The sequence below is a fragment of the Miniopterus schreibersii genome, assembly GCF_964146895.1.
Source record: "Miniopterus schreibersii genome assembly, chromosome: 19".
Taxonomy (NCBI): domain Eukaryota; kingdom Metazoa; phylum Chordata; class Mammalia; order Chiroptera; family Miniopteridae; genus Miniopterus; species Miniopterus schreibersii.
The window spans coordinates 11,109,930-11,136,477 of record NC_138119.1 but is presented as its reverse complement, the minus strand read 5'-3'; the positions used below and the strand labels follow the sequence as shown (position 1 = coordinate 11,136,477).

Sequence of the window (26,548 nt, the reverse complement as noted above, 5' to 3'; positions counted from 1 at the left end):
ATGACTCCCAACTCAGTGTGTCTGCTTGGAGGACTTAGGGCATCTGCTGTTCCCTAGCAGAAAGGAGTCTCCAATAGTGAGAAAAAGCATGCTATTCAACTCTTTTCTTAAAGAGTTCTTTAATAAAACCAGCTCACCTACCTTTATCCGGTCTTGTTATAGAAAGGAGAGAAAAGGTTGAACGGAATTGGAATCTCTCTTCGGCCGCGGACAGTTGCTCAGACCGGGCGTAGATTCTCTCTTGTGTCCGTTTCTCACTGGCAGGAACTTGCCCCGCTCGCTGTTCCATCTGGGTGTTGGAGTTAGTTCTGCATGTTTGGTTTAAACATATGAATGTGGATAAAAGGATCAGCAGAAATGAGAAAATACTGTTTTGCCTCCCCAGCTGAATCTGAAATCCGAATGAAAGTGTCATGAATGTTCCAGTCGCAAGCTGCGTTGAAACTGGAGGCCCTGGAGGCACGTCTATTGGCTTGGGAGTGTTATCTTCATCCGTTGGCTTCCATAAGCAGCAGAAGAATGTCACCACTCAAGATTCACTCTGCATGACCTGTGATTCCTTCACACGTATGTACATGCATGCGTTCATTCATTAAACATTTTTTGAGTTTCTAATACATACTGAACATTATGTCAGGCTCTGGAAACAGAGTGATGGATGGAAAGACTTGGTTCCTGAACTTAGGGCTGTCACAGTCTAATAGGTAAGACGGATGTATAAGCAAGTAATTGTAGTGTAGTATGGTAATTAATGCATGCACAAAGAAAAGTGGTGTCTCAGAGAAGAAAATGGTTGACTATGGTTGGGGTAGGGTGGGTGGATTCAAATAGGCTTCACAGAGGAAGAGCGACTTGAGTGGAATCTTGAAACTCGTGTTCCCCAGAAGGCGGGGAGAAGGCATTTCAGATGGAGGCATGGCACGCGTGCAGGCATGAAGGCATGGACTAGCTCAGTGCTCTGGGGAACTGGAGGTAGTTTGGAGCCTGGAGTGGGAGAGGGATGGCAGGAAATGAGGTTGGAGGGGTTAGGCCGAAGCCAGAACTTGGTGGGCCTTTGACGCCCTGCTGAGGAATGTCCACTTCATCCTAAAGGTGCTAAAGAGCCATTGATGTGATTGAAATGGGGCAAGTTTGAATTTAGAGCAATTATTCTAAAACCATAATTAGAATAATTATCCTAAAAGCAAACCGTATTATCAATTGGACATGGAGGTGAGGGCGAAACAGGGTGAAATTGGAGTCAGGGAGTCTAACAGGACAGAGGATATTGCAGAGGTCCCCGTGTGAGAGAAGCTGGCACTATCCATCTTTGACTCCATCTCTATTTGATATGTCAAAGGTATTGTAGCTGTACTAATAAGGAACCCCAATTCTTATCAGATCACTTCAGTTTCCTAAAATGAAATAATACCTATGGCAGAGTGGCAGAGGCAGCTAGCTGATCACCAAAGATTTGTGCTCCCCTTTCACGGCATAGAGTGGTCTGGAAGCAGATGCCCAGCCAGGAGCTACATTAGCAAGCCCTCGACCTCCTACCCTGGTGGGGTTGTGTGTCTAGTTCTCAGCAAGGAATGTAAATGGAAAGGGCTGTTTACTTTAGGGCTAAAGGGGTGAAACATCAGATGTGAGCTTAATACTCTCTCTCCTCCCTCCTTCCCTCCTCCCCCTGGCTTACTGGAAGTCCAAGTCACCACTGGAAGGAGAGCTGCCAGACCTGATTGCACTTACTGCGCTGCTTCACTGATATAGCCTGTCCTGTTGCCAAATTACTGAAATTTGTTATTAGACTTTGAGGACTTGTTGCTAAATGATTAAGGCTCTAAATAAAACTTGCTCAAATTCACAAAGGAGAACCTAGGAAATACCTGATCCCAAGGTTGCTTTGAATCCAGCTCTCATGCTCATTCCCCTGCAATATTTAAAAAACTTAAGTTCCCTGAAAGTGACTGAAATTTAGTTGTGTCCTTGTTTTATGACTTGATAAGCCAGATTGGGGAAAGATTTATTGGAAGAAACATGTGGTGCCATTGGGTAGAGATTTAGTAAAAGAGGCTGCCCTCAATTAATGTTTGACTAAGTCAGTACCAAAGGTCTGACTTGGATGAGCACAGCTCTTGTTCTGCCAGACTGAACTCTGTGCAGGGCACTGGCAACATTTTCGGTGCCATTTGCTACTTCCTGTGGTACTTTAAATCACAAAATTTGTAAGAATGCCAAGAAACCTGGCTCTGTGTGCTGACTCACCCAGAATGGGGTAGGACAGAGACCAAAGCTGAATCATTTCCCTCCTACCTAGAAAAATAGGCTGGAGGCTAAGTGCTCTCAGTGCTCATCAGAGCCTTGACCATGTTCCTAAAAGCGGTTGAAGGGAACAGGCTGAGCCTTTGCAGCAAGAGCCTGCAATGCAGGGGTTGCTCCTTGATTAGCTGTTTTGGGTAACATGACAAATAGGACTTTTATATTGAGCAGTACAAGTTCTGTGTCCAGAGGGCTAATTGAAGTTACCCCTCCCCCTCTTTGGTTAATCTTATTGAAAGGATGATTCAGCAATATTAAGGAAAACTTCAGTAACACAACCATTTTTACTTTTCTATAACCCCTTCCAGATTTTGCCCACTTTTGTACATTAAAAAAACAACAACACAGGGTAGCTACAGTCTGGGAGAACATGCCATTTTGCAGATGAGTGGTTATCTTGGTAGGAAACGAGAGGCAGTGTTCCACGGAGGCATCTTTCTTACCTAGACCCTATGGCCCTGTCACCTTGATTAGCCCTTTCTGCTTTTGGCAGGACTTGCCTGATGTCAGTATTTTTTCTTCCTTCACTGTTCTCAGTGCTTCTTAGAAAGATAAATATGACTCTCCACCCTGTTTTATCTTCTGCAAGCCAGAATGTGATTGGAATGTGAGTGCTGGGAGAAAGTGAGCAGAACATTCATAAGAACATATTTACTACTGATTAACTTCTTTTAGACCAGAGGGTTATCTCTGTCTCCCCAAAAAGTAGAAATAACCCAAACGTTAGGTTTGTAGAGTTATTAATCGGGTGACCCAATCCACCACACTTCACATATCACTTACTATTTCCCAGTATGGATCACGATCACCTCCTGCCTTTCCTCTCCTAGCCACAGGCACTTTTTCATGTGAATACTCTCCACTCTAGCCTGCTGGACCACACTCGGTCTCCCAGGCACTCTGTGTCCTGGACAGTCTTCTGTGGCATCGTTACCATGTCCAGCGAGGCAGCAGAGGCTTGGTTCAACTTTAGATGGTCTAGGTTCAGATTCTGCCTCCACCACTTATTAGCTCTGTGCCTTGGTCAAATCACCTGTCAAGTGCGACCAGGAATAGTACTTATCTCATAGATTGTTGAGAAGAGCACACGAGTTAATATTTGTAAAGCTCTAGAACAGAACTTGGAATGTAAAAGAACTTAATAAATATCAGCTAATGTTACCTCGATAAGTTTACTTTAAAAAAGATTTGTTTTAAAAAAACACACAGAGTGCTGCATCAAATATCTGTGTCCAGTAGTCCTCCCTCATCCCCGGTTTTGCTTTCTGCATCTTAAGTTACCCAGGTCAACTGGGGTCTGAAAATATTAAATGGGAGATTCCAGAATTAAACAATACATAAGTTTTAAATTGTGTGCTGTTCTGAATCGCGTGGTGAAATATTGTGTAGCCCCGGTTAGTCCCACTCTGGATGTGAAGTTATTTGTCCAGCTTGTGCATGCTGTGGACTCTCCCTGCCCTCTAGTCACTTAGTACCCGCCTTGGTTAGCAGATTGACTGTGATGGAATAGCAGTACTTTTGTTCAGGAACACTTATTGTACTTAATAATGGCCCCAAAGCCATTCACATAACTTTTATTACAGTATATTGTTATAATTGTTCGATTTTATTAATAGTTATCATTGTTAAGCTCTTACTGTACCTAATTTATAAATTAAACTTTATCATAGGTATGTATGCATAGGAAAAAACATAGTATATATAGGGTTTGGCATTACCTGTGGTTTCACGCATCCACTGGGGGCCTTGGAACATATCCCCTGTGGATAAGGGGGGATCTACTCTGTACAAATTTTGTAACTATCTTTGATTACTTTGTTAAGATACATTCCTAGGAATAGATATATTGGGTTAAAGAAAACACATTAGGATCCTGGTCCATGCCGCCAACTTTTGCCTTCCCCAAAGGTTGCATAGACTACATTTCTATCCACAGTGATCAAGGGCATCCATCCCATCTCACCCTTCCCGATGCTCTGTTGTGTTACTTAATGTTTTGTCTGCTTTATCTGTTATCTTTCAAACAGATTATGATCTCTTTGAGCAGGTGCTGTGGCCATCTGCTTTTTTATATCTGCCACAGAACTTCGCTTGGTGTCATTCACGTAGTAGCCCTCATAAATATTCCCGAAATGAATGAATTTCTATTACAACTGTCCCTCTGGGGTTAAGAACTGCAGATGGTACTTAAATAACCACTTTCAAATTGGTGAACTTGAGAGAGAGGTGTACACACTTGCCTTTGTTCTCCCACTGAGATGAGTTGGGTAGGAGAGTATTAAATCACAGGCAGTTGGCTCATGCTCAAGGGATTTGGACAAATGAATGGGTCCAAGAGAGAAAATGTATTTTCCAGGGTCAGCTCTGCAGCATGTTTGAAACTGACTTTCTGCACTACTATCCAGTTTTCCTTCACAACTGGGTGTGGAGAGGGGCGGGATCTGCTATCACAACTCAGCCATGTGGCAGAATGAGTGGAATTTTCCAGATGGTTCCTCTTCATGGCTGTTGGCATAATTACAGCTTCGCCCTCTGGGAGCTATTAGGCTGTGGCCCCTGAAGCCTAGGCCCTGTTTCAGCAGGTCAGACTGTGGGATCTCTGCGTTTCGTTGGCATGGAGAGTCATGTAGGATTTCAAGTCATAAATACCACTTTTATTTTTCTTGTACTAGCTCCCTACCAAATGCTTTGAACAGGGGCGAAAGTGAGGAAAGGGTGTCCTTCTTTCCTTTTCCCTCCCAGCCCCCAAGCCACCCCTCCCAAAAAATGATGTGTGACGCAGATGATTCCCTGGCAATGGGCACCTTTCTAAATGCCAGAGTCTCGGGCCATTCTTCTGGGGAATAACACATTGCTTTAGAATTTTTTCAAGTCTGCATACCCATGGTGAAAATGAATTGACGCATCCCCCCCCCCTACATCCAGGGCATGATGGAAATGAATTGACCCTTCCCCTCCTCTACCTCCAAGGCCCTCTCTCTGGGATAGTTCCTTTTGTTTGCATCCTTGGAGTTTTAGAGTGCGAAAGTTTGCTATGGATTTGGGGACATCTGAGCCTATAATATCTCAGCATTACAATTTCACCCGCTCATTTGTGAATTGAACACCACTTTTATAATACCCAGTGAACACAGTTGTTCCGGGGGGCAGGTGGTGTAAACTAAAGGGGTAAATCTGGACGGATACACATGCTCATGAACAGAGAGGCGGTTTCCCTGTTGTGAAGGGCCAGTTGGCTTCCCTATTCCCTGTACCTGTCAGAGGTTATCTTTTCTGTGGATTTTGGAGTCAGTTCCTGGAGTCAGTTTCTTATCTAGCCGACCTCTCTCTTCCACTTAATGTCTTGTAATCAATTCTTCCCCTTTATAAACTTGCTAGCGTAATTCCAGAGGCTGCAAAGCTATGAGTTGTCTTACTTTTTTCCTTGGATGGTTGAAACAAAATTAAAAGGTTGGAATTTTATCTTTGACCTTAATTTTATTGATTTTCCCCAAAGCTACTTTTGGACTGTCCTGTTCCCTTTTGCATGCATTTCCTTGTGATGGTAGATGACCTTATGTTGGACTTTTCCCCAGAATTATGTTGATGTGTCCAATCATAAAGATAAATGTATCCATCTTCATTGACCTGTTTAATTGTAACAATTTCATGTGTCAATTCATACATCCTCTTTATAAAAATGGAGTATTGTATTATTAATAAGCACACAGCTTATAATGTTTACATGCTGAAGCTTGTAAACAGGCACAGAAAGGGCTGGGACAAAGTTTGCTCTTTAAGACATCAGTCTTAGCACTTCAACAAAAAAGCACTACCCCAGGATATGTCCTGCTAGTCTATTTCCTGACATTTCACGACAACTCAGTGTCAATGTGATGTTGTTATTGAGGCATTACACTAGGCTTTGTTTTTTTAGTTGCCTTATGGACTTATTTTTACTCTAGATTCTGCTGAAACTTTGCTCTGAAAAATGGACTCAGACATTACAGGCATCCAAAGGCACTGATTAACCTGGCAAGACTGTGCTCAGTAATTATCAAATTAGAACCTATTCCTAAAGTGCCTGCTCTTCATCCTTGGAGTTTTGGCCCTTTGACTAGACACAGCTACAAGGGCAGATCACTTAGAGCAGTTAGGCTCCAAGCCTAGATGGAGAGCGCCCTCTCCCACTTTGTTGATTCTATGGCAAGAGTTCTGCTATGTGCTGGTTGCCCATTTGTTGGTTTTTTAAAAAATATTATCTTCATGGATTTCAGAGAGAGGAAGGGAGAGACAGAAACATCAGTGATGAGAGAGAGTCATTGATCGGCTGCCTCCTGCACGCCCCCGACAGGGGATCGAGCCCGCAACCCGGGCCTGTGCCCTGACGGGGAATCGAACCTCGATCTCCTGGATCCTAGGTCGATGCTCAACCACTGAGCCACGCCCGGCTGGGCTTTTGTTTTTTCTTGAAATGAAGCAGGGAACAAGCATTTCTGAAGAAGTAACAAACATTCTGTCTCAAATTAGGAACTAAAAAAGAAATTTGTTTATTGAGGGCAAGAGGACACAACCAATATAAAAATCAAAAGCTTATCTGGCTTCCATTGGCTTTTCTTTCCCTTGTTGAGTGGGGGTGCGATTTTATTTGTACATTTTTGAAGGGTCCCGATCGGCTCATGAAATCCTCATACGGGGGAAGCTGTGGGGGGCACCTACTCCGTAGGCCCCCCTGGGAGAGCTCTCTCAGGGCGGAAGCAACTGCTCGGTGCCGCCTACTTCCTTCCCTTCTGCTTCATGTGCACCACAAAATAGTCATTGCACGCGATGGTGAGCCCCGCAATCAGCGAAAAGAAGCTTTGGAAGCCCACCCGGCCATCTCGGCACTGGTCCAGGTCCTTCATTATTTTGTCTACGGCCAGAGGGTCTTTTTGATTCTGAAAAATGAACAAAGGTGGGAAACATCAGCCAGCGGTTGCAGTGATAGCTTCTTTGATTTGTGCTGCTGACAACCATGTATATAATCGCTCAATGATCTGAATTCTTGTTTTAGGTCAGAAGTGACCTTTGGAGGTCATCTAAATGGATTTTGCTGCCTTGAGGAAGCATTTCAGTGAATTGTAATTTACTTTAAACTAGGAAAGAGGTTTCCACGGCATTTTTTCATATAATTATAGGGACCTTAGCAATGGCCTAGTCTGTGCAGAGAAGGTAGGCCCAGGCCTCCTAATTCTCAGTCCACAGTTCTTGCCAGTTTGAACCAGCATCGCCTTCTGACCTGCTTTGCTTCCAGTTCAACTATTCCCACAGTTTTTAAATCATGAGACGCCGCTTAAGAACCACCTGAAACTCCCCATTTTTAGTTTAAACTTACGTCCTCTTAACAAACTGTTATTCCTGATAGTCAAATCCTTTAAAAATGAAACGATCGCATGAGATTATTTAGGGAGTAAGTTTCTGGTCATTGTCTTATGGATTTTAAAGAGGTGCCCAAGTAAAGTATTTATGAATTTCATTGATTGTATACATGACACTCAATGTCTCAAGTGTGCTGGATGCTTACAAATTGCACTAGAAAATCGCTTAAGGTAAAGCATCCGCATTTCCTACGCAAGGACTGCAAACTCCTACGCTAAGCAAACAACTAGAACTTGCTCTATGCAGCCACCTGTGTTTTTGGTGGGTTTCAGTTAATTCTGGCCTCACCCCCAGCTTCCTGGCTGTGGTCAGAAGGAGTCAAGTTTGGATGACAGGAGTCAACTTTAGAAACAAAATGCTCCGCTAATGCAGTGAGTGTGGGTGTGCCTGGAATTGACTCCATGCCTGGAATAAATTTCACCATGTTCAGTACTCTGTGCCACATACACCCTTTGTGTGTCCTACGCCAGAAAGCCTTTAGGGAGGAAGGGTCTGTACCTCATGTGATTGTCATGCCGACTTCTAACTTATGCAACAACATGGCTAATGAGTATTTAGTGTACTGAGAATGCCTCTGTTCACGTGATGGGCACGCTTATAACAAACATACTTTGTCCTTGCCTGAAAGAGCCACAGAAACTGAAAGTGAACTTGGAGATAATTCTATCCAGCCCTGTCATTTACAGAGGAGGGAACTGAGGCCCAACCATCTAAAGCAACCTGCCCCGTGTCAACCAGCTCCTGGTCTGGGGCTGTATCACAGGACTGTACAAAAGCAGAATAACATGATATTCTAACTCATTCTGGGATAGCATTGTGGTAACTGCAGCTCTGAGAGATTAGTTAGGCTGTTTATATCTGTTTATTTAACTGGTATTGACATGTAAGTCATAGTATACTATAAACCCCGAGTTTACTGAGCCAGGAGTCAGGCACTCGCCTAATGTGGCATTGTCCAGGCAGATGACAAGAGGCAGGACCCAGCCTTTTACCATTGTCTCCCTTCACCCTGTAGAGGCTAATGCATTGTTCTACACCAAGCTCAGTAACGATCCTCTCAAGGGACTCCAGCTGTGGCAGGGAAAGAAGGACTTGCATTTTCATCTAATGTTTTGTCAAACAATGTTTCATCTTCAGCAAAATGCAAGTACCATCTCTCAGGGCCTATAGTGTAAAAGGACAAGTGTGTCTCACGGCCTAACGCCCTGAGTGATGTATCTGAGCTGCCGGCAGAGTCCTCTTCCACTCTCCACGACCCCTCGGCCTGATAAAGGTGAGGGATACACCCAAGCTAGGCTCCTGTGCTCTCAGAGCATTTTCAACATGAAGAGCAATTGTTTCTGGAGTTACTGGCTCTCATTCAGCAGATGCTTGGCACCGTTTCTTTAGATTAGAGATGGAAAGAAGTTTAAAAAGCCTTTATATGAAGGGATTTAAGAAGGGCGATTCTCGTTGCTCAAAGTGAATGTGACCAGGATGTGGCATCTCCAACACCAGGTTTACGGACCTGAGGGCAACCAGGCAGCCTTGTTGGTGACTCTTGAGAAAGGTTTTCCCTGTAACTCAGTCTCAATGGATGCAGTGATTCAAGATGGTTTCCCTCTAACAAACACCTCCTGTTGTGGTTACTTTTGTGAAGTCTTATTTCACCTCCCAATTGTAAGCTCCGTGAGGGCAGGGCAGAGGCTGTGTCTTCTTTACCCTCTGTTTCCCCTACAGTATCTTAGAAACAGTAGATACTCAATAACATTTAATAAATAAATGAATGAAAACACCTTTCTAGTAGGGACCTTCACAGGCAAGGGATGGAAAGAAGGGAAAGGAGCCAGGGCCTAGAAGCATTGAATTTCATGTCTGGTTCTTTGTGAGCCTTTCAATACTTACTTCCAAAAACCCAGGGAACTCCTTTTCCATGAGCACTCTCAGGTCCTCCTTTGTTAAGTAGCCTTTATCCCCAGCAAACTTATGAAACGTGAACATCATGGTTTCCATGGCGTGTTCCATTTGAGACGGCATTTTGGTGAGGTCTGCTGAAACATATTAAAGGGTGTAAAGAAACAGAGTTTACATTAACTTTTTTAAAAATATTTTTTTTATTGAGTTTTAGAGAGAAACATCAATGTGAGAGAAACACATCGATTGGCTGCCTCCTGCATGCCCCTCCTCAAGGATTGCGCCCACGGCCCGGGCATGTGCCCAGGCTGGGAATCCAACCAGCAACCTTATGGTTCAGGGGACAAAGTCTAACTGAGCCACATTGGCAAGAGCTACATTGCTTTTTAAGCTATATGTATTGCCAGTCTTTTGAGAATAATTGGAAAGAGGGTGATTAGATCATCCATTTGATTCTTTCCAGCTGCAAAATTCAATAAATCTAAGAAGCAATTCACCCCTGGTATTGGGCCTCCTGCTCATGGAAATAGGCACCACAGGTACTGATGCTCTGAATGAGGGATTTATCTAGTTGCCCACTAATTCCGCATAAATCACCTAATGAAAAATAAGATCTTTAATCCTTTGGAAACGTGAGACCAGTATCCCTCTTTTTAACTAACAGAGCTGCCTATTGAAAGAACGTATGTTTCTTCATTTCTCTTGGCGCCGGTAAATGGGACTCTCAGATAGTGTGGGATACCAACAACCCACACAGTCAGGCCTGGTGAACAGCAAAACTTCAGCCCTCCAAGTATAACTGGCTAACCCGGTTCAGCCTAATTCTAAGGTTTAGAAATCTGCTTACAAATGAATTTTGTCTGCTGGGTATGTATTCTTTACTAAAGCTTTGAACTTGTTAGTGATTGCAACAAAGATATTTATTTGCATCTTTGGTAGTAAATGCAGTTATCTGACCTGAATAAAAGCTACCCAAAGCTCATTCTCTAGTTCCTTGCGAAGGAAGAAGTAACAGTACATCCTAACCCCTTTGGGGACCTGATATATTTTGGGCAGCAAGGACAGGAGAGTTACTTTCACAGTCTAGGATGCAGTGGAAGAGCAAGAGCTTCTCATCATGAAGAATTTAAAAGAAAGGAAACAAGTCGGATTATATTCAGGTATAATGATCTGGGGTTATATGTCCCATCAAGACCCAGTGCTTAGTACTTGATAGAAGCTCAATGGACTTTGGCTTAATTGGAAGGAATGCTTTGGCAAGAATAGAGCAGCTTTGGCTAACATCGCCTAAAATCACTACTGGAGAGGAAACAGGTGAACTTGAATGGCGACTATAATAGACCATTCCCTAAAACAACAACAACAAAACACAAGAATAGCACAGGTTGAAGGACAGGCTAGCACCTTCCCCTGCTAGAGAGCCCATAGGAGCCTGAGACAGGCTTCCAGTGTGGTTTCTGCTGCTGACAGGTGATTTTCAAAGCAGACCCCTAAATGCTGTCTTTTACAGAGGAGAAGGTGGAGTTGGTGAACACGAGGATTGAGCAATTACACTTAAGAATAGTAAATTCTACCCCTTAATACCCAGAAAAGTATAGGAACCAGCATGCCAAAGAATGTGCTACTCTAGAGAGTGCTATAAACCAGAGTCTGGCATGATTCATCTGGAAGGCAGTGCTCTTGGAGAGACAGCAAATGAATGCTCAAGGTCCACTGGGAGATGAATTCCAGGGAACCCAGACACACCCTTTCCCCTCTCCTCCTGCACAGTCAGGTCTGGCCTGGCCGTCCCCATCTCCCATATGATTTCAGATGGCAGTGGGCTTAGGCGGAGCCAGCCTTGCCTGGATTAGTTCTGGAAGGCCAACAACTTACGAGAACTCAACTGAGTGAGTCACCTGTGGGAGGAAAATGTGGGATCCCACGCCGGTTCTGAAATAACTCAGGAAAGGTTTAAAAATACCTGTGCCCAAGCTCAGGGCAGCAGAGCTCTTTGTGACAAATTCCCAAAGATCCCAGAAATTGGAACCGGCTGGGGGACACCTAGTTCACTTTCTTCACAGGGAGAGCAGGAGGAAAGTGCCCTGCAAAGCCAGAGGGAGGAGCCCTAAATAGGAGACCAGGCTAACTTAGGAATGTTTAAGAAAAACAGGTTGTAAGCTGAGGAAATTTTGGCCACCCTTGGACGTCTTCCTCACGAGGGTGAGGACAGTCTTCCCTTAGTCAGCACTGAGGTCCCAGGTCCCTCCAATCCCACCTCCTCCTCATCCAGGCTCATCTGAAGTGACAGAGCTTTCCTCTCTCAAGCCACATCCCTGCCCCACTGGGCCCCTCCCCCTCCTCTTTCTCACCAGTTTTGTTCAGCAAATGGGTTGTCAACACAGCAGCCAGCTGACTATTTGTCTTACATTTGCAATGAGAATGCAGAATGGGGACTAGCCAGGAGATGGAAGGCCGTGAGGGTAAAAACAGCTCTGAAAACCAGACGAGATGCCCACCATCTCCTCAGTAACCTGGGCCCCAGAGGGCACTGACCAGGGATGGAGCGAGTTAACTGTTCTGAAGGAGGAGCCAGCACACTGGTTTTACAGTAAGATGAGGGAAAGGGGGGAAATGTTATGATTAAAACTGCTCTCTCGGTAGCGGATGGATCACTTAGCTCTGCTCCAAGAACAGCCGCTGCCCCACTGAGTCAGCGCTGCCAGCCCTCCCATCTTGGGCAGGGCTGACTGTGGCACTGACCGTTGGTTGCTAAAAGCAGCAGCTCAGGGCCTTGAACCTGGGGTTTCTGTCCCCCCACCCACCCCACATGCTCCAAGCGGGCAGGGGGTGGGACTCTTGCTTCTGGTTTGGGTACATTTCTCACTGGAGGGCCTGGGGGCTGGGGCTAAGAGGCAGACAACTCACTCCTGCACCTGAAACACTCGATCCATTTATTTGTTCACCTGTCTGTCTCTCTACCTGGGATAAGAACTGTGAATCATTCTGTTCTATCCATGAAACACTAAATAAGTGTTTGCTAAATGACCGAATGGATGAATCAGTCAAATAGCCCCGTTGGCAGGTGTGATCACCCACGTCTGGGCTGAAAACCTGGTAGCTCAAGCTGGGCAAGAGGACAGGAGAGCTGGGAAGGGCCTGGAAAGGGCCCAAAAGGGGCCGCCTATGAGTGAAACAGTAGAGTACAGAGGAAAGCACATTCCGTAAGCGGAGGAAATATGCGTCCTGCTAAACAGGTCTGGTCAGACCCAGATGTGACTTCTCTGTCTCGTGTTTTGGTCCACCCCAATTTGTAGTTCATGCTTCTCCAGCTCTGCTCTCTCACTGGGAGCTCCACAGGATGCAACTACCTCACTGTCCACTCATTTTTATTGAATCATTTCATTCTGAGATCTGTATATTTCCTGTTTGCCTGGGCAATAGGTCTTAAGAGTGGAGGTTCGGAAATCCATAGTCTTTCTCTGTGTAGTTTTCTCTACAGAAAAGAATTCTGGACTCCACAAATGGAGAAAATTCACTTTTCCATTTTCGGATCTCCTACATTTTGCATGTCCTGGTCATGTGTCAGAGACAGACTGACAGATAAACAGGCAAACACTCACTCCACAGTGCTTGCTTTTGGGAAGTTCGCCAGCATACTATTTAAAAATATGGCATACACTCTAATTAAATGTTTGCCCCCCTCCACACTAGATTGTAGGCTCCTTGAGCAGGGTTCCCAGTAGCTAGCACCCTGCCTGATTAGAGCCTGCTTAAGAATCAGTAAGAATGAAATTGATAATGTCAATTTTGATTCTCCTAGGAGCAGCAGGGAAGCAGGAGGCCTCCTTACAAAAGTGCTTGCTCCTGAGCAATCTCAAGTGTTTGCTCTGGACCCATGCCCAGATCTAGTCCATAACTTTAAAAAGCACTCTTCTAAAGAGCAAGAGGTTTGATTTACTTTGCTCGTCCATACTGTAGTTTTCTTGCAGCCCACCCAGAAAATAATTGGCAGGGTGTCAGTAAAAACAAACATCTATTATTTAAAATGTGTTTGAGGTTTCCTTCCTTTTGCTTCAGAGATTTTGAAAAGAAAATTTGGGGGTGGTGGGGTGGTGGAAATTAAACCCAGAAGGCATTCTTGAACTTGATCCTCAAAAGAAATTAAGAAAACATGATTTGAGGCAATGGATCTGGATCCAGGCTGTCTCCTACCTTTCACCAAACATAAATCTTGCCCACTAAAAAGTGGGCAACAAAGGAAAAGTTCCAGGTGCAACCCAATGGGAAGAAAGGACACAGAAGCCTGCTCTACCCCAGCGGTGCACATCTGTCTACTCTTCCTTGAAGAATTGTCAAACAATAGCCATTGTGACAGCTGCTATTAAATCCGCTGGTGGGTTGGGTGGCAGTTACTTAGTGAAGGGCTAGGAAATGCTGAATATTGTTAAAAATAGGTAATTCATTCTTGTTGCTTTTGCTGTGATATTCCTAAATTGTGGAGTCCCTAGGAAAATGGAATGGTTAAGCAAGATCCTAAAACTTCCTCCCGTCCAGCTTTTCCAGCACTCTGAGTGCTAATTCATACATTATAACCCTGAAAGGATTCCATTGTTTTCCCCAACTTTAAAAGACTGGACTGTAGCCAAGGGCATACCAAATGGGCAGTGCTCTAAAAAAGTCACATTTTTGGAACTGTCAGTGGAAAGCAGGGAGGCACCCAGTCTCAGCTCCACCCAGACCAAGGCCTGGTATCACTGGGGTTGCTGCTTGAGAGGCTGGCTAGAAGCCTGACAGGGGAGGAAGAGGGCCCATCTGATGTGGGACGGAGGAAACGTCAGGGAAGAGCATCCATCACCGAGAAGTCAGGAAGCTTTGTGCCCAGTGGACTCTCAAGAACATTTGAGGAACTGAAATAAGAAACTCCGAATGGTGGGTCAAGGACCATGATGAAGAAAGCAGCTTTGGGCTGTCAAGGAAGGCATATACTATTTAGAAGAGATGATTAAATAGAAACAGGACAGGAATCTGTGGGGGCAAGGTTGCTAAAGAAATTTCAAATGAGTTATATGAACTCATTCGTGCTCCAACCTCTGGCATTATCTTGTGCAATTTGCTGAGACACGTCAGAGGCAAAGATCACTGATAGGGTGTTTCCATGAGCCTGGCCTCTCACGTGAAGCTCAGGATATAAAAATCTGCTGCAGGTTGAAACTCAAACTGCAGGGGAGTGGGGGAATGGAATTCTGCAGCAACTGCAAACCTCTTTACTGAAAAGCTACCTCCCCAGCAAAGCTGAGGCAGCCAACAGGCTTAAAGCAGATAACCCAGCGGTGGTGGTGGCATGGTGGCCTTTCTAATCTAATTGCCGCCCTCACCCACAGTTCAGTCAAGAAACCTCTCCTTCAGATTGCCAGCCAGTCCTGGTGTGACTCACTTCCTCTTGGAAAATGCCCTCTAAGATGGCACAGTTCCCCTTTCCCTTCAGGGAGTGTCCTGTCCAAACCATCTGCAGAGAGTTGCTGGAACCATCAGGGCCACACCCACATGGTCTCACAGCTGAGTCACAGGCCTCCATCCACTAGGAGAACCCTGGAGCCTTCTTGCTAACCACGCCCTGCAGTGCTCCCCGCTCCCCTGGAGAGAAGCGGTGGGGGTGGGCTTAATGTATTCCAGAGTCTGGCCTCAGCCCTCTGCGCTCCTTACCACTCCCACCCAACGCGGCAGAGTCGGGGTTTCAGTGCCGTTCTTTCGGCCAAGTTCAAGTGTGACCAGGTACGCAGCACACTTATCTCCGTCTCATTGCACTGGGCCAGATTAATCTGGGTTGGGAGGTCCTTCACCAAGCCTGCTTTTCCCCTATTTCTTTTTAATTTCGCTTGTTTAATTAAGGTGGCAAGAGGGGGAAAACCCTTTCTGTAGAGAAATCCCTTAACACAGTCCCCCTCCCCCGCCGCTGCAAAACTGCTTTATAAAGAAATCAAACAGACCTCCCTCCCTCAGCAGTAAGAACCTTCACGTTCAGCAGACAAACAACAGGAAGCCCAACCTGCAGCATCTGGGCCAGGGACCGCCGCGTGTCCCTTAGGAAGGGTATCTGCCGGCTGCCACCCGCCGGGCCCTCCCCGCGCCTGCCCTGGGGGTCCAGCCCCGAGGATGCGAACAGCTGGGCAGACGTCAGCCTGCAGCTGCAGCCCACAAAGAAACGTGCCGCCACAAGGGGCCCGAAGCAGGGGTTCGGGTAACTGGGGAGACAGGTCGAAAAGTAGGCAAGTGGGAGTGAAGAAAGCAACAGAAATGGAGGAGCGATCAGACCTCGGGGCACCAACGCCTAAGAGCCGTAATAACGGACGAGCGCCGCCTCCTACGGTCGCGAGGATCTGGGGAGGGGTCGCGCCCGGGCGCCGCTCGCCTCGCCTGGGCGTGGCCAGAGCGCGGATCCCCCCACCCCAGGCGCTGGGATACCCCACGAAGCCCGGCCCGTGGGCCCGAGCCGCCGATGAGGGGCTTCCCGTGGGCGCGGGCCGCGGCGGGGGGCAGCCGCGGGGCCGCGGGCGGGACTCACCTTGGCGGGAGGCGCGGCGCGATCGTTCTGCGGGTCGGGACGCGCGGCCAGTGAGCGGAGCGCCGCGGGCTGCGCGCCTTAGTAGGTGGGGGCGGGGGGAGGCAGGAGGAGCCTGGGCGGGTGTCGGGCCCGGGCTCTCACCACCCCTTCCCGCCTCTTCCTGCCCCCCCACCGCTCCCCGGGCGCCCACACCCTGCTCGCCCCGAGGGTGCGGGGGGACCTCCCTCCAGGCCCCAGTGGCAACATTACCGTAAACTTCTCATCCTACAGGAACGCGCGTGGATATTTCAGGACATCCCCACCCTCGGCCGTGCCTTTCCTCTCGGGCTGGTTTTGGAGAGCGAGCGAATGAGCGAGGAAATCAAAGAATCCAGCGGTTCTGCGGGTGGGGCGCGCTGGCCCCGAGCCAGGTCTAGGAATTATTTTCTAGGTGACACCGCGGGGCGGGGCGCGTGGAGTCCCCGCCGCCCGGAGCGTCTTCGCGGCCTGCGCCCGGGTCTGGGGGCCGCGCGCGGAGACGCGGCGTTTGGTACCTCCTGCGGGGCCCCGCGGGGCGGGGAGGGAGCGCGCCGTGGGGCCGGTCGGCTCCCGGGGCGTTACAAACCCTTTGTCCAAAGGGATTTTCTCCTCTAAGCGTGTGTGGCTTCACTGGGTCCATAGTTCAGCTGCAGTTGTAGCTGATACTGTTAAAACCTACGTTTCAAAGCCTCCCTTTTATCCCGCAATTGGCCTGTTAGGTGCTCAACACCCCCTGGAAGAAATTTCTGGAAGAAATTTAGAGAAAAACCTAAGTGTTGCCTAGCGGAGGCGTATCCCTCCCTCCTCCATTTATTTTAATTGTGGTTTAGGGTTAAGTGCAAACTACTCGGCAGCTGTTGGAGGAAAAGGGCCGGGCCTGGAGTCCTGGATTCTCCTTTGTTCCCAAGGGAGGCCCTGGGGGAGTGAGTGAGTCCAAAGGAATGAGCAGACTCAGGGAATCCTTCCAATGCTACTCTGGGACTGATCTTGGCCCCGGCCAGGAAAACCCCACTTGGACTACAACTCTCATTCCTGCTGGGTTCCTGCAACGCAGCTGACCCTTCTGGGGAGCAATTCTTCAAAATCTTCCCGTAGGCTTCCAAGTTCTTCCCAGGCCCCGGGGTCCAGTCAATAGGGGAGAAGATCCTGGATCCCTTTAGTTCCAGGGAGGATGCGCCTGGGTTTAGAATAAGAACACCGGAGTCTGCAAGCTCCTTATTTGATTTTTTCCATTTGATTCACAAGCCTTTGGAGTGCTGAGTGTATGTGCTGGGCCCCGGGATTCAGAGCTGAGTCAGTCGCTCCCCTCAAGGAGCTTCTAGTCTTGTTGAAACACAGATAAGTAAACAATTAAAATCCAGGAGTTCAGTGAATGGTAAGGAAGCTATAGGACACTATGGCAAGGTTGAAGGGCCTCCAAGCCCCCTTGGAGTGGTCACAGAGCAATTCCCCTTGGGAGGCAAATTTGATAGTTTTACAATACCACTTATCATGACTTTTAAATCTGATTGTAAAAAATGTTACATTCTTATTGTAGAAGATTTGGAAAATAATAGCAATGTATAAGAAAGAAAAGAAAATTATTCGTAAATGCATGAACCAAAGATAAGTACTTTCATGTATTTCCTTCTAGTCTTTTAATGCATATATAATATATGTTTACATAATATGGGGATTTCAGGGGATTAAAAAAAAAATTAAACACAGAAGGCATTTTTGAATCTGTAATGGGAACTTAGAAAAGTGAGTTGAAGCAATGGATCTGGATCCAGGCTGTGTCTCCCACCTTTCACCAAATAAAAACTTGCCCACTAAAAAGTGGGCAACAAAGGAAAAGTTCCAGGTGCAACCCAATAGGAAGAAAGGACTCAGAAGCCTGCTCCACCGCAAGGATGTACAACCACTTCTCCGTGAAAAGTTATCAGGCATCAGCCTGGATTAGCAAATAATAGCCATTGTGACAAGTGCTATTAAATCTGTTGGTGGGTTGGGTGGTAGTTATTTAGTGACAGGCTAAAGTGCTGAAAATCGTTAAAAGTAGGTAAATCTAATTGCTTTGCTTTGATGTGATTCCCAAATTGTGATCACACTGATTCTAAAATTATGTAGTCTATCTTGTCTCGTAATACTTTATCTTTACTATTTTCATGTCATTAAATATTTATCAAGAGCGTGAATGTTCATTCATTCACTCATTCTTTTTTTTTCTTTTTTCCATTCAACAAATAACCATTCAACTACACTGTGGCCTCTACTGTCTTCCCCAGCCACCAGCCAGATTCCCAGGCCCTAGTGGCTTTGGTGCTACAAAATGGAAGGGCCCTCGGTTTCGGAAACACTGTGCTAAGTGCTGAGGATACAGTGGTGAAATGGTCAGCAGGATGGCCACTATTCCTGCCCTCATGCAGCTTTTTATGACTGTGGACTTGTTTGTTTGTTTGTTTTTTCTTTTGAGGCAGCAAGAGTTCTGTCTCGGCCAGCAATTTACCTAGCACAGGTTTGCCGTGGGAATTATAATAATTTCACAAGCTAATAGCATATAGGATAATATCTCTTAATAAGCCCCAAACTCCAAACAAATGACGAATTAAACACACTGTTGTTCTAGGCAAGGAGAGGTGAAGAAATAAAGTCCAAATTAGATATGAGGTGTACTTTCTTATGAGAGGAAGCCCTTGGGAGAGTCGGTGACCAACCTGCCAGGGCCGAAGTAAAAGTCCTAGTTGCTAGAGCACATTGCTAGGGAATGAAGACACCTGTGTGTGTGTGTGTGCGTGTGTGGAGGAGGGGGGCTGATCTCTTTCACAGGCTGCTGCAGGGAAAATCTCAGATAGTCCTCATAAACTCTCAGTATTTATAATGTGAATGTCCCCTTGCCAATGCTGCTTCTCCATGTGTTCTTATCATAAGCCCCTGGTGAGGCCCGTTAGCAGCTGGGCAGCTGACTGCTTATCAACAGACCAAGAGTGATGACATCCTGGCATGACTTACTTCATTCTTATATCAAAACAACTTTTTTTTTTTTGTCTTTGCCAGAAACAAGTACAGCTATACAGCTCTGCTTCCCTGGTGACAACCGATCAGAGCCAGAGCTCCCCAGCTCTGGGGTGGCAGGGGTTAAAGGAGAGATGTACAAAGAAAAGCTGACCAAATGGCTTTCAGAGGAATGGGAATGGAGGCTAGGGACAGTGTGGCCCCTAGAACAAAGAGGAGGCAACATTCGGGTTCTCCACCATGCCTGTGGTACATCCCAGTGTACAAAATGTGGGAGCAGGAGGGGTTGTTCTACCAATGAGGCTGTATCGAGTATTTTTCCACTTCTCCATTTGGCATAGCAACAAAACCCATTACCCAGTGGTTTTCAATTCTTTCGGGTTTGTGGTTGCAGCAAAGAGGTGAGCTGTCCACCAGAAATGAGTGCTCTTCTCGTCATAGTGTGGAGGTGTTGCTGGGATTGTGTTCCTAGCATATTGCACCTAGGTGGGACTGTAACTAGTTACCAGCAAATGAGACTGGAAGTGATGTGTGTCACTTGCAGGCCAAGGTCATTAAGAGATGACTTTTCCACATTCTTTCTCTCCATCTGAGGCTCGAGGGGTAGAAGAGCCACAGTTGGAAGGAGCCTGGGTCCCTGAATCACTGAGCAGAGGAAAACCACCTGCTGACCAGAAACACCCTTATTGGTCTAGTTACATGGGTGGGGAAGAACCCCAGCATTTGGGGGTTATCTGTTACAGCATAACTCTGATGCACAGAGTGGCATTCTTTTGTGTGCTAGAATTTTTGGCAGCATGCTCAAAAGGATTAAGTTGCATGTATAGCAATTGCACTATTCTACTGATCACATGAGCACTGCGGCACTGTTTGAGTAGAACTATTACCCCCCTGATCATTCAAAAAATGATCATCAAAGGACATTTTTTTCCATTGCTTTACATACTCTCAGAGGTCCCGACAAATGCATACAGTTCCTTAATGTGCATCGCGTCGTGCCCTGAACTGCACAGAAACCATGTGCAGTCTAGCTCAGCAGTCTGTCTGCCCAGACATTGTGTTCATGTGTGAATCACAGCTATTGCAAAAGGTAGCTTCCTCCAGCAATTTGGGAGCCCTGGTAGGGAGTCACAGCCATCCTCCGCAGCACTTCAGTTGAGAACCCCCGATTTACAGTTGCCTGGATAAAGATCTGACTGGCAAAAAAACAAGGCAAAGCAACAGACCTCCAAGTGTGGCTGTACTTGTATACCCTAAATAGGGAAATGTAACTTATTAAACATTTCCCATTTTTTATTCAGATAATAATCAGATATAAAAAGATTACTTTTTTTTTTAAACCCTCATCCAAGGATATTTTTTTCCATTGTTTTTCAGAGAGAGTGGAAGGGAGAGAGAGAGAAACATCGATGTGAAAGAGACACATTGATTGGTTGCACCTGACACACTTCCCAACAGAGTTAGGGATCAAACCTGCAACTGAGGTACATGCCCTTGGCTGGAATTGAACCCAGGGCCCTTCAGTCCTCAGGCCGACGCTCTAACCAATGAGTCAAACAGGCTAGGGCAAAAGGTTACTTTGAATAAACATCTTTGCCCACATGTTTATTTTCTTAGGATGGATTCCTACTGGGGGCTATCTTTTTGTTTGTTTGCTTGTTTATATGGTTCTTAAAGGACAGGAGGGATTAGCCATCCCGTGGGGGCAGACGGAAGGACAGCATGCGCCAGAGCAGGGAGCTGGGAGGGAGGGTGCCTGTTCCAGGAACTGCCCCAGTTCTGCATGGGGAGAAAGCAGAGTCCTGTAGGGCCTTGGATGGGGCTCAGCCCGAGAGGAGGTGCCTTTTCTGGGGCATCTGGATGTTGCAGCTTGGAGCTGTTTCTGAAGGTACCAAAGAACCACTGAAAAATATTCAACAGGGAGTGAGTGACTCCTCCACTTACCAGCTGGTGTGGCTCCAGGCAAGTCACCTCCCCACCATGGACCCGAGTCTCTTTATGAATAAAATAAAGACACCTAACTTCTGGGGTCCCCAAAATGAAGGAACCGGCTAATGACCATCAAGGCACTGAGCTGGGCCCAAGCAGGCAGCAGGGTAGGGATAGAGGACCCAGCCCCTGTGGGCTCCCTCACTTTGCTGAGCAGAAGCTTTAAGAGGCGGAGCAAAGTCTCTGGCGTGAGATTTGTGGGTAAACACCTTTGAGCAGACTTCCCTCTAGGGCACCAGAGAGCTCCAGCGAGGCTGTGCTGGGAATTGTGCAAGCTGAAGGACCGCAGCCTCTGTGTGTGTGTGTGTGTGTGTGTGTGTGTGTGTGTGTGTGTGTGTGAAAGGCATGAGAACTCTCAGCTTGGGGTTGGAGACCACCCGCTTCCTTCTATAGGTGAGCTGCAAATTCCAATGATTATAATCTATGAAATACTTACTGAGCATGTCCTGGGCGCTGAGGTATGTTAATGACCAAGACAGACACATTTCTGCCCTCAGAAGCCTTACCATCTGCTGGGGAAGACAAATAAAGCACAAGAAAAGGGGAAAACAAAACCCTTGATGGGAAATACAAGGGTCTGAATGAGAGAATGACCAAAGGGAAGGAGAGGAAAAGCCAGGGAAGACTATGCAGAGGAGGGGACGTTTAAACCAGCCTTAGAGGAAGAAGAGGAACTAGGGTTGCAAGTAAAGGAGGAGTGAGGAGGAAGCTTTCCTGGTGGGGGGAGCACTGGCACAGGCCGGGAGGCCCGGAGGGCCGGGCCTGCGAGCGGAATTGAAAAGCCGCTGTGCGCCTGGAGCGCGGCGGGCACGGGGAGGGTGGCTGGGATGAGGTCCCGAGAGGCGGTACGCTGGGTGACGCTGGTTAAGAGCACAGGCTTGGGCGTGAATCCTGTGTTCTCTGTCACTTGTCGGCTATCTTGGACATGTCACCTAACTTTTCCAAACCTCAGTTTTCTCATCTGGAAAATGGACTTGATGGTAGTACCTGCTTCATAAGGATGTTGTGACTATAAATGAGAAAATGCATGTAAATACTTAGCAGAGTGCCTGGCACAAAGTAAGTGCCCACTCATGTGAAGTGTAATAATTATTACTAAGTGCGGGGGGGCCGGGCCCAGACAGGCCTGTGCTGAGTCCCGGCTCTGCTGCAGGCCGCTTTGCGCCGTGGGCAAGGCCTCTCTGCTCCGGCTGCGCCCTTGCCTGTATCGTGGGTTTCCGGTACTCTCCTGGGGGCAGGGGATTGTGGGGATTATATGAAGTGATTTATGTGGAGCTACCTGAAGATAGGAACCAGCCCCTCAAGGTCTTATGATTATTTAAAAATATTTTCCTGAATATATCCAGCCTCTTTTAAACACTCAAAAAAGAGACAAGCGAAACCTTAACGAAAATCAGTCATAAGCTGGTGGATCTGCCTATGTTATGGGTTGGGGTGGCCGACAGAGCAGAACCTGGGGGTTTTAGGTTCCCTTTCATTTCTAGTGGTAAGGAACGCTGATTCCCAGGTCTCTTCCAAGGAGGGAGAAAACAAGATCCTGTCCCTTGAGATGAGGAATTAGGCCAGACCAGAACACCAGATTGGCCCCCAGGAATGCTTGGTGTGGGGGCAGAACCCTGCAGGACAGGACCTGCCCACCCTGGGCTGTGGTCTGCCAGCCTGCCGTGCAGCTCCCTTTTCTTTATTAAGCCTTGAGAGCAAGTGGTGTTCCAGGCAGAGACTCTGTGGGCCGCATGAGAGGGAAAGTTATTTAAACCACACATGCTCTGTGTTCATTGATGTTGGAATGTGGTCAGGGAGGGCTCAGACCCACAGAAATGCGACTCCACGGAGCCCATGACTCAAACCCCTCGTGAAATGCTGGCTGCCTGGTTTGAACTGACTCCTCAGCCACGTCAGCCAGCAGCGAGCTCTGGGGTTCCCTGCAGTCCCATTCCGGCTGGAAGCTGCCTTGAGGCCCTGGGTACTGGGAGAGGGAGTGTCCTCGCTTCCTAGCTAATGCTGTGGGGCCCTCCGGTGGCTGCCCAGTGAGTAGCTTTGCAGTGGGGTTTGCTTGCTCCTGAGCGGCCCCTTCCTTTCCCTTATTCCCATCTCAGCCTGAGCATGCTCAGTTTCTCTTTTTGGAAAATGTGACTTAAAATCTATCATTGATTCTAGTAAATAAGTGAATTAAAGCTCTCCATGTTTTAAAAGACATTCAAACTTCTCAGCATAATCTGGTCTTACAAGGCAACAGCAGATGCATAGCTATGTGTGTTGTAAAGGTTCATCAGTGACAGAAAACTTCCTTTTATGAAACAGCTGCCCATCAGCTTAACACATGATAACATTTGTTTCTTCTTAGTAGTTTTTAATGGTGTACCGATGTAGAAGCAGGATTAGAAAATAGGTTTTCGAACTCGGGTTCTCCCATTCATTAGCTTTGAGATCTAGGGCAAGTCACCTAACCTTTCTGAACCTGTTTCTTCATCTTTAAAGTGAGGAAAATAGTAACCAATATTTGGAAAACTTGCTACATTTTACAAATCATTTCTGTACATTCATTCAGATATTTACTGAGTGTCAGCTTTATGCCTGACACTATCTAAATGCTGTGGATGCAGAAATAAAGACACAGTCTGCCAGACAAGATCAAGCTAAAGGAGCTCATCACCACCAAGTCAGTATTACAAGAAACGTTAAAGGAACTTCTTTAAGAGGAAGACAAGAATAGATAAAACCATGAATAATAAAATGGCAATAACTACACATTTATCAACAATTACTTTAAATGTAAATGGACTAAATGCTCCAAATCAAAAGGCATATGGCAGCTGAATGGATAACAAAACATTTGTGTCTAGGATTCTCCTTCAAGGGCATCTGCACAGTCATTATTTCCCTTGAGCCTTGTAACGACCCTGTGGGAAGATAGGGTAGGTACCATTATCTCCATTTCTCAGCTAAGATAGGAAGAGACTCAGAGCTTGCTTGAGATCACACATTGGTGCATGGTAGGTTGAAGACCAGAATCCAGATTTTTTACCATCAGGGGAAGAAGACATTATGGTGTGGAGAGAATCCAGGAAGGAGTGATTTCAGGGGGACATGGGTGCAGTCCACTGATGGCAGTGCTGTGGCTTGAGGACTCTGAAGGTGGAGACCAGGTTATTGGATTTGGTGATGCGGTAAGGGCTGGTTTGATCCTGGGAGAGCAATTTTAGCCACGGGGAGGAAGGAGAAAGCAGCCCGACTGCAAGGACTAGAGGTTTAGTGGGAGAAAATGAGGAGAGGGTGAGCTAGCCTTTCCAAAGCAACCTCTGCTGCCTCGCTGGTATTAGTTCGCACCCTGTCCATCTTTCACATTTGGGTTCCTTCCTCTACCAGTTCACCTCTTCATGGGCTGGATTCACAACCTTCCTGAGTCTTCGTCTTTGTCTTGCATTCTCACTGGTGACTCCGCAGGTCACGTTTAATGATAATGTTGCAACTAAGTTGCTGTGAACATAAAATATGAGTCTGGTGACAGGAACATTTCTCTCCGCTTCAGTTGCCGTGTTAGTTGAGAGAGGTGGGGCGAGGGCAGGGATTACCTGTTCACACAGAGCGACCGAGTTAATCAGAACCCAGCTCCCAGCCAGTGCAGACTTGCCTTTCCCTCCCAGAGTTTTCTTTCTTGACTGCGGTCATCCAAGGATGTGTTGGGTAATGATTGGGGAGATTCAGGAGATTAGGGAGAGCAGAGAAACAAAGCATGAATTATTGCAGTTGCTGCACAGGTGTGGTCCTCTCCATCTCTCTGCAAGAATTCCCAACACATCTCTCACCAGGTTCATGGCCAGTACAAGAGGGTCACTGTGAGGTGGGCAGGTGAGAGGAGCCACGAGGTCCTCCTGAGGTGCGGTGAGTGGGGAGAGATCCTCTCCACCACCACCATAGCTGGGCCTGGAACTGTTGGGGGGAATGCCCAGCTTCGCAATTCTTTCTACATTTGCCTGACTATATATTTTATTTATAGGTTCTTTACTTGCTTCTTTTTTTCTCTTCATGTACTCCTTGTTTTATGTATCCTATTTCTTGCTTTATTTTTTTGGACATTTTAAAGATATGTTCAAGTCCTTTCCGGATTGCTCTGTCTTGTTACCTGGGTGCAAAGTCTCTCATCATTTGCATGTACTGATGGTCCCTCATGTGCCAGGTTATGTTTGTCTGTGAGCCCATTTTAGCAGGATTTATCTTCTGTGGAAATCTTCCAAATGGCCAGATGTGTCTCTGCGAGGGGGTTTGCATTTACCTAGGGTTTTATGGTGCTTATTGCTTCTGGACACTTTTTAGCTAATTTCTTAGCCTGGGGATTCGGTACCAGGGAGCAGTGTGTGTTTGAGCCCCATGCCTTTGGGAAGCACAAGTGCAGTGCTCTGAGTTCTCTCAGATGACTTTGTCTCATGCCCTTCCCTTCCCTGATCCCCCTTGGATCATTCTGAGTCTTGTCTGGGATGGTGAAGACTGAGCTTTTCTGTCTTCATCGCTGACAGGGCAACTCTTTTTTATTTTTTATTTAAAATATGTCTTTATTGATTTCAAAGAGAGGGAGAGGGAGAGATAAAAACATCAATGATGGGAGTCATTGATCAGCTGCCTCCTGCACGCCCCCTACTGGGGATCGAGCCTGCAACCCGGGCATGTGCCCTGACTAGGAATGTAACTGAGGTCTCCTGGATCCTAGGTCCCTGCTCAACTGCTGAGCCACGCTGGCCGGGTGACAGGGCAACTCTTTAGCTAAGAGCTCAGTTCCTGTTCTCCACCTCAGTCCAGGGTCACATGGCCTCAACTCCCACATACTGTCACAGCTAGGAGTTCCCTTTTGGCTTCCAGCATCTGGATATTTCTTTCTGTTTAGGGATGAATGTTAATCTTCTAAACATGCTTCTCTCCTTCTCTAATCTGTTTTCTTTAACCCTGGGCCTGCCTCTAACTTTCTTTCTAGGCTCTTTCCCTGCAGCTTTGCTGGAGGGCTTAGAAAATTAAAACTAATGTTGATACCAGCGCATAGCCAAACAAGAAGGCCTGGACACTAGCCTCCTTCCCATTTTTCCCGCATCCCACTCACCTGAGGACCTTGCTCTTGCTGTTCCTCCTCTTGAAATGCCCCCTTCCACCTTTCTAAATGTTTGCTCCCTCTTATCCTTTGGCTCTCAGCACAGATGTCATCTCCTCAGAAGACTGCCCTCCCCCGGCCCCCGTTAATTTGCAACAAACCTCCATCAGTCTGAGTAATTTGGAGATGGCTCCCTCTGCATCATTAGCCATGATTATGTACATACCCAAGATGCATTTTTATTTACTGTGCAGCTTCCAGTAACTGCTTCCATCAAGCCAACTTACATTCCTCCCACACTTCTCCCTCCCTTACAAGAATTTACCGACTCTCCAGTG

At 46.8% G+C, this 26,548-nt stretch overlaps 1 protein-coding gene across 3 annotated transcripts; it reads right to left on the bottom strand.

The window, feature by feature from the left end:
• Positions 1 to 6,803: 6,803 nt before the first annotated feature.
• S100A10 (S100 calcium binding protein A10) lies at positions 6,804 to 16,513 on the bottom strand. 3 transcript variants are annotated; one of them, XM_081120593.1, is made up of 3 exons: positions 16,382 to 16,513; positions 9,580 to 9,722; positions 6,804 to 7,214 (listed from the first exon to the last, which is right to left on the bottom strand). In XM_081120593.1, exons 2-3 carry the CDS (start codon positions 9,709 to 9,711, stop codon positions 7,053 to 7,055), a joined length of 294 nt encoding a protein of 97 aa, XP_080976719.1. In that variant the 5' UTR covers positions 9,712 to 9,722; positions 16,382 to 16,513; the 3' UTR covers positions 6,804 to 7,052. The 3 variants fall into 3 exon arrangements, with proteins under 3 accessions (XP_080976719.1, XP_080976717.1, XP_080976718.1); XM_081120591.1 differs by lacking the exon at positions 16,382 to 16,513 and adding an exon at positions 16,133 to 16,209 and having other exon boundaries at positions 9,580 to 9,725; XM_081120592.1 differs by lacking the exon at positions 16,382 to 16,513 and adding an exon at positions 16,133 to 16,209.
• Between the last annotated feature and the right edge of the window lie 10,035 nt (positions 16,514 to 26,548).

Bases quoted from the DNA above. Each gene is read 5' to 3' on its own strand.
- S100A10 (XM_081120593.1), bottom strand. From the start codon at position 9,711: ATGCCGTCTCAAATGGAACACGCCATGGAAACCATGATGTTCACGTTT. The intron at 7,215-9,579 runs GTAAGTATTGAA...TTCATTTTTCAG, and splicing joins AGTTCCCTGGGTTTTTGGAA to AATCAAAAAGACCCTCTGGC.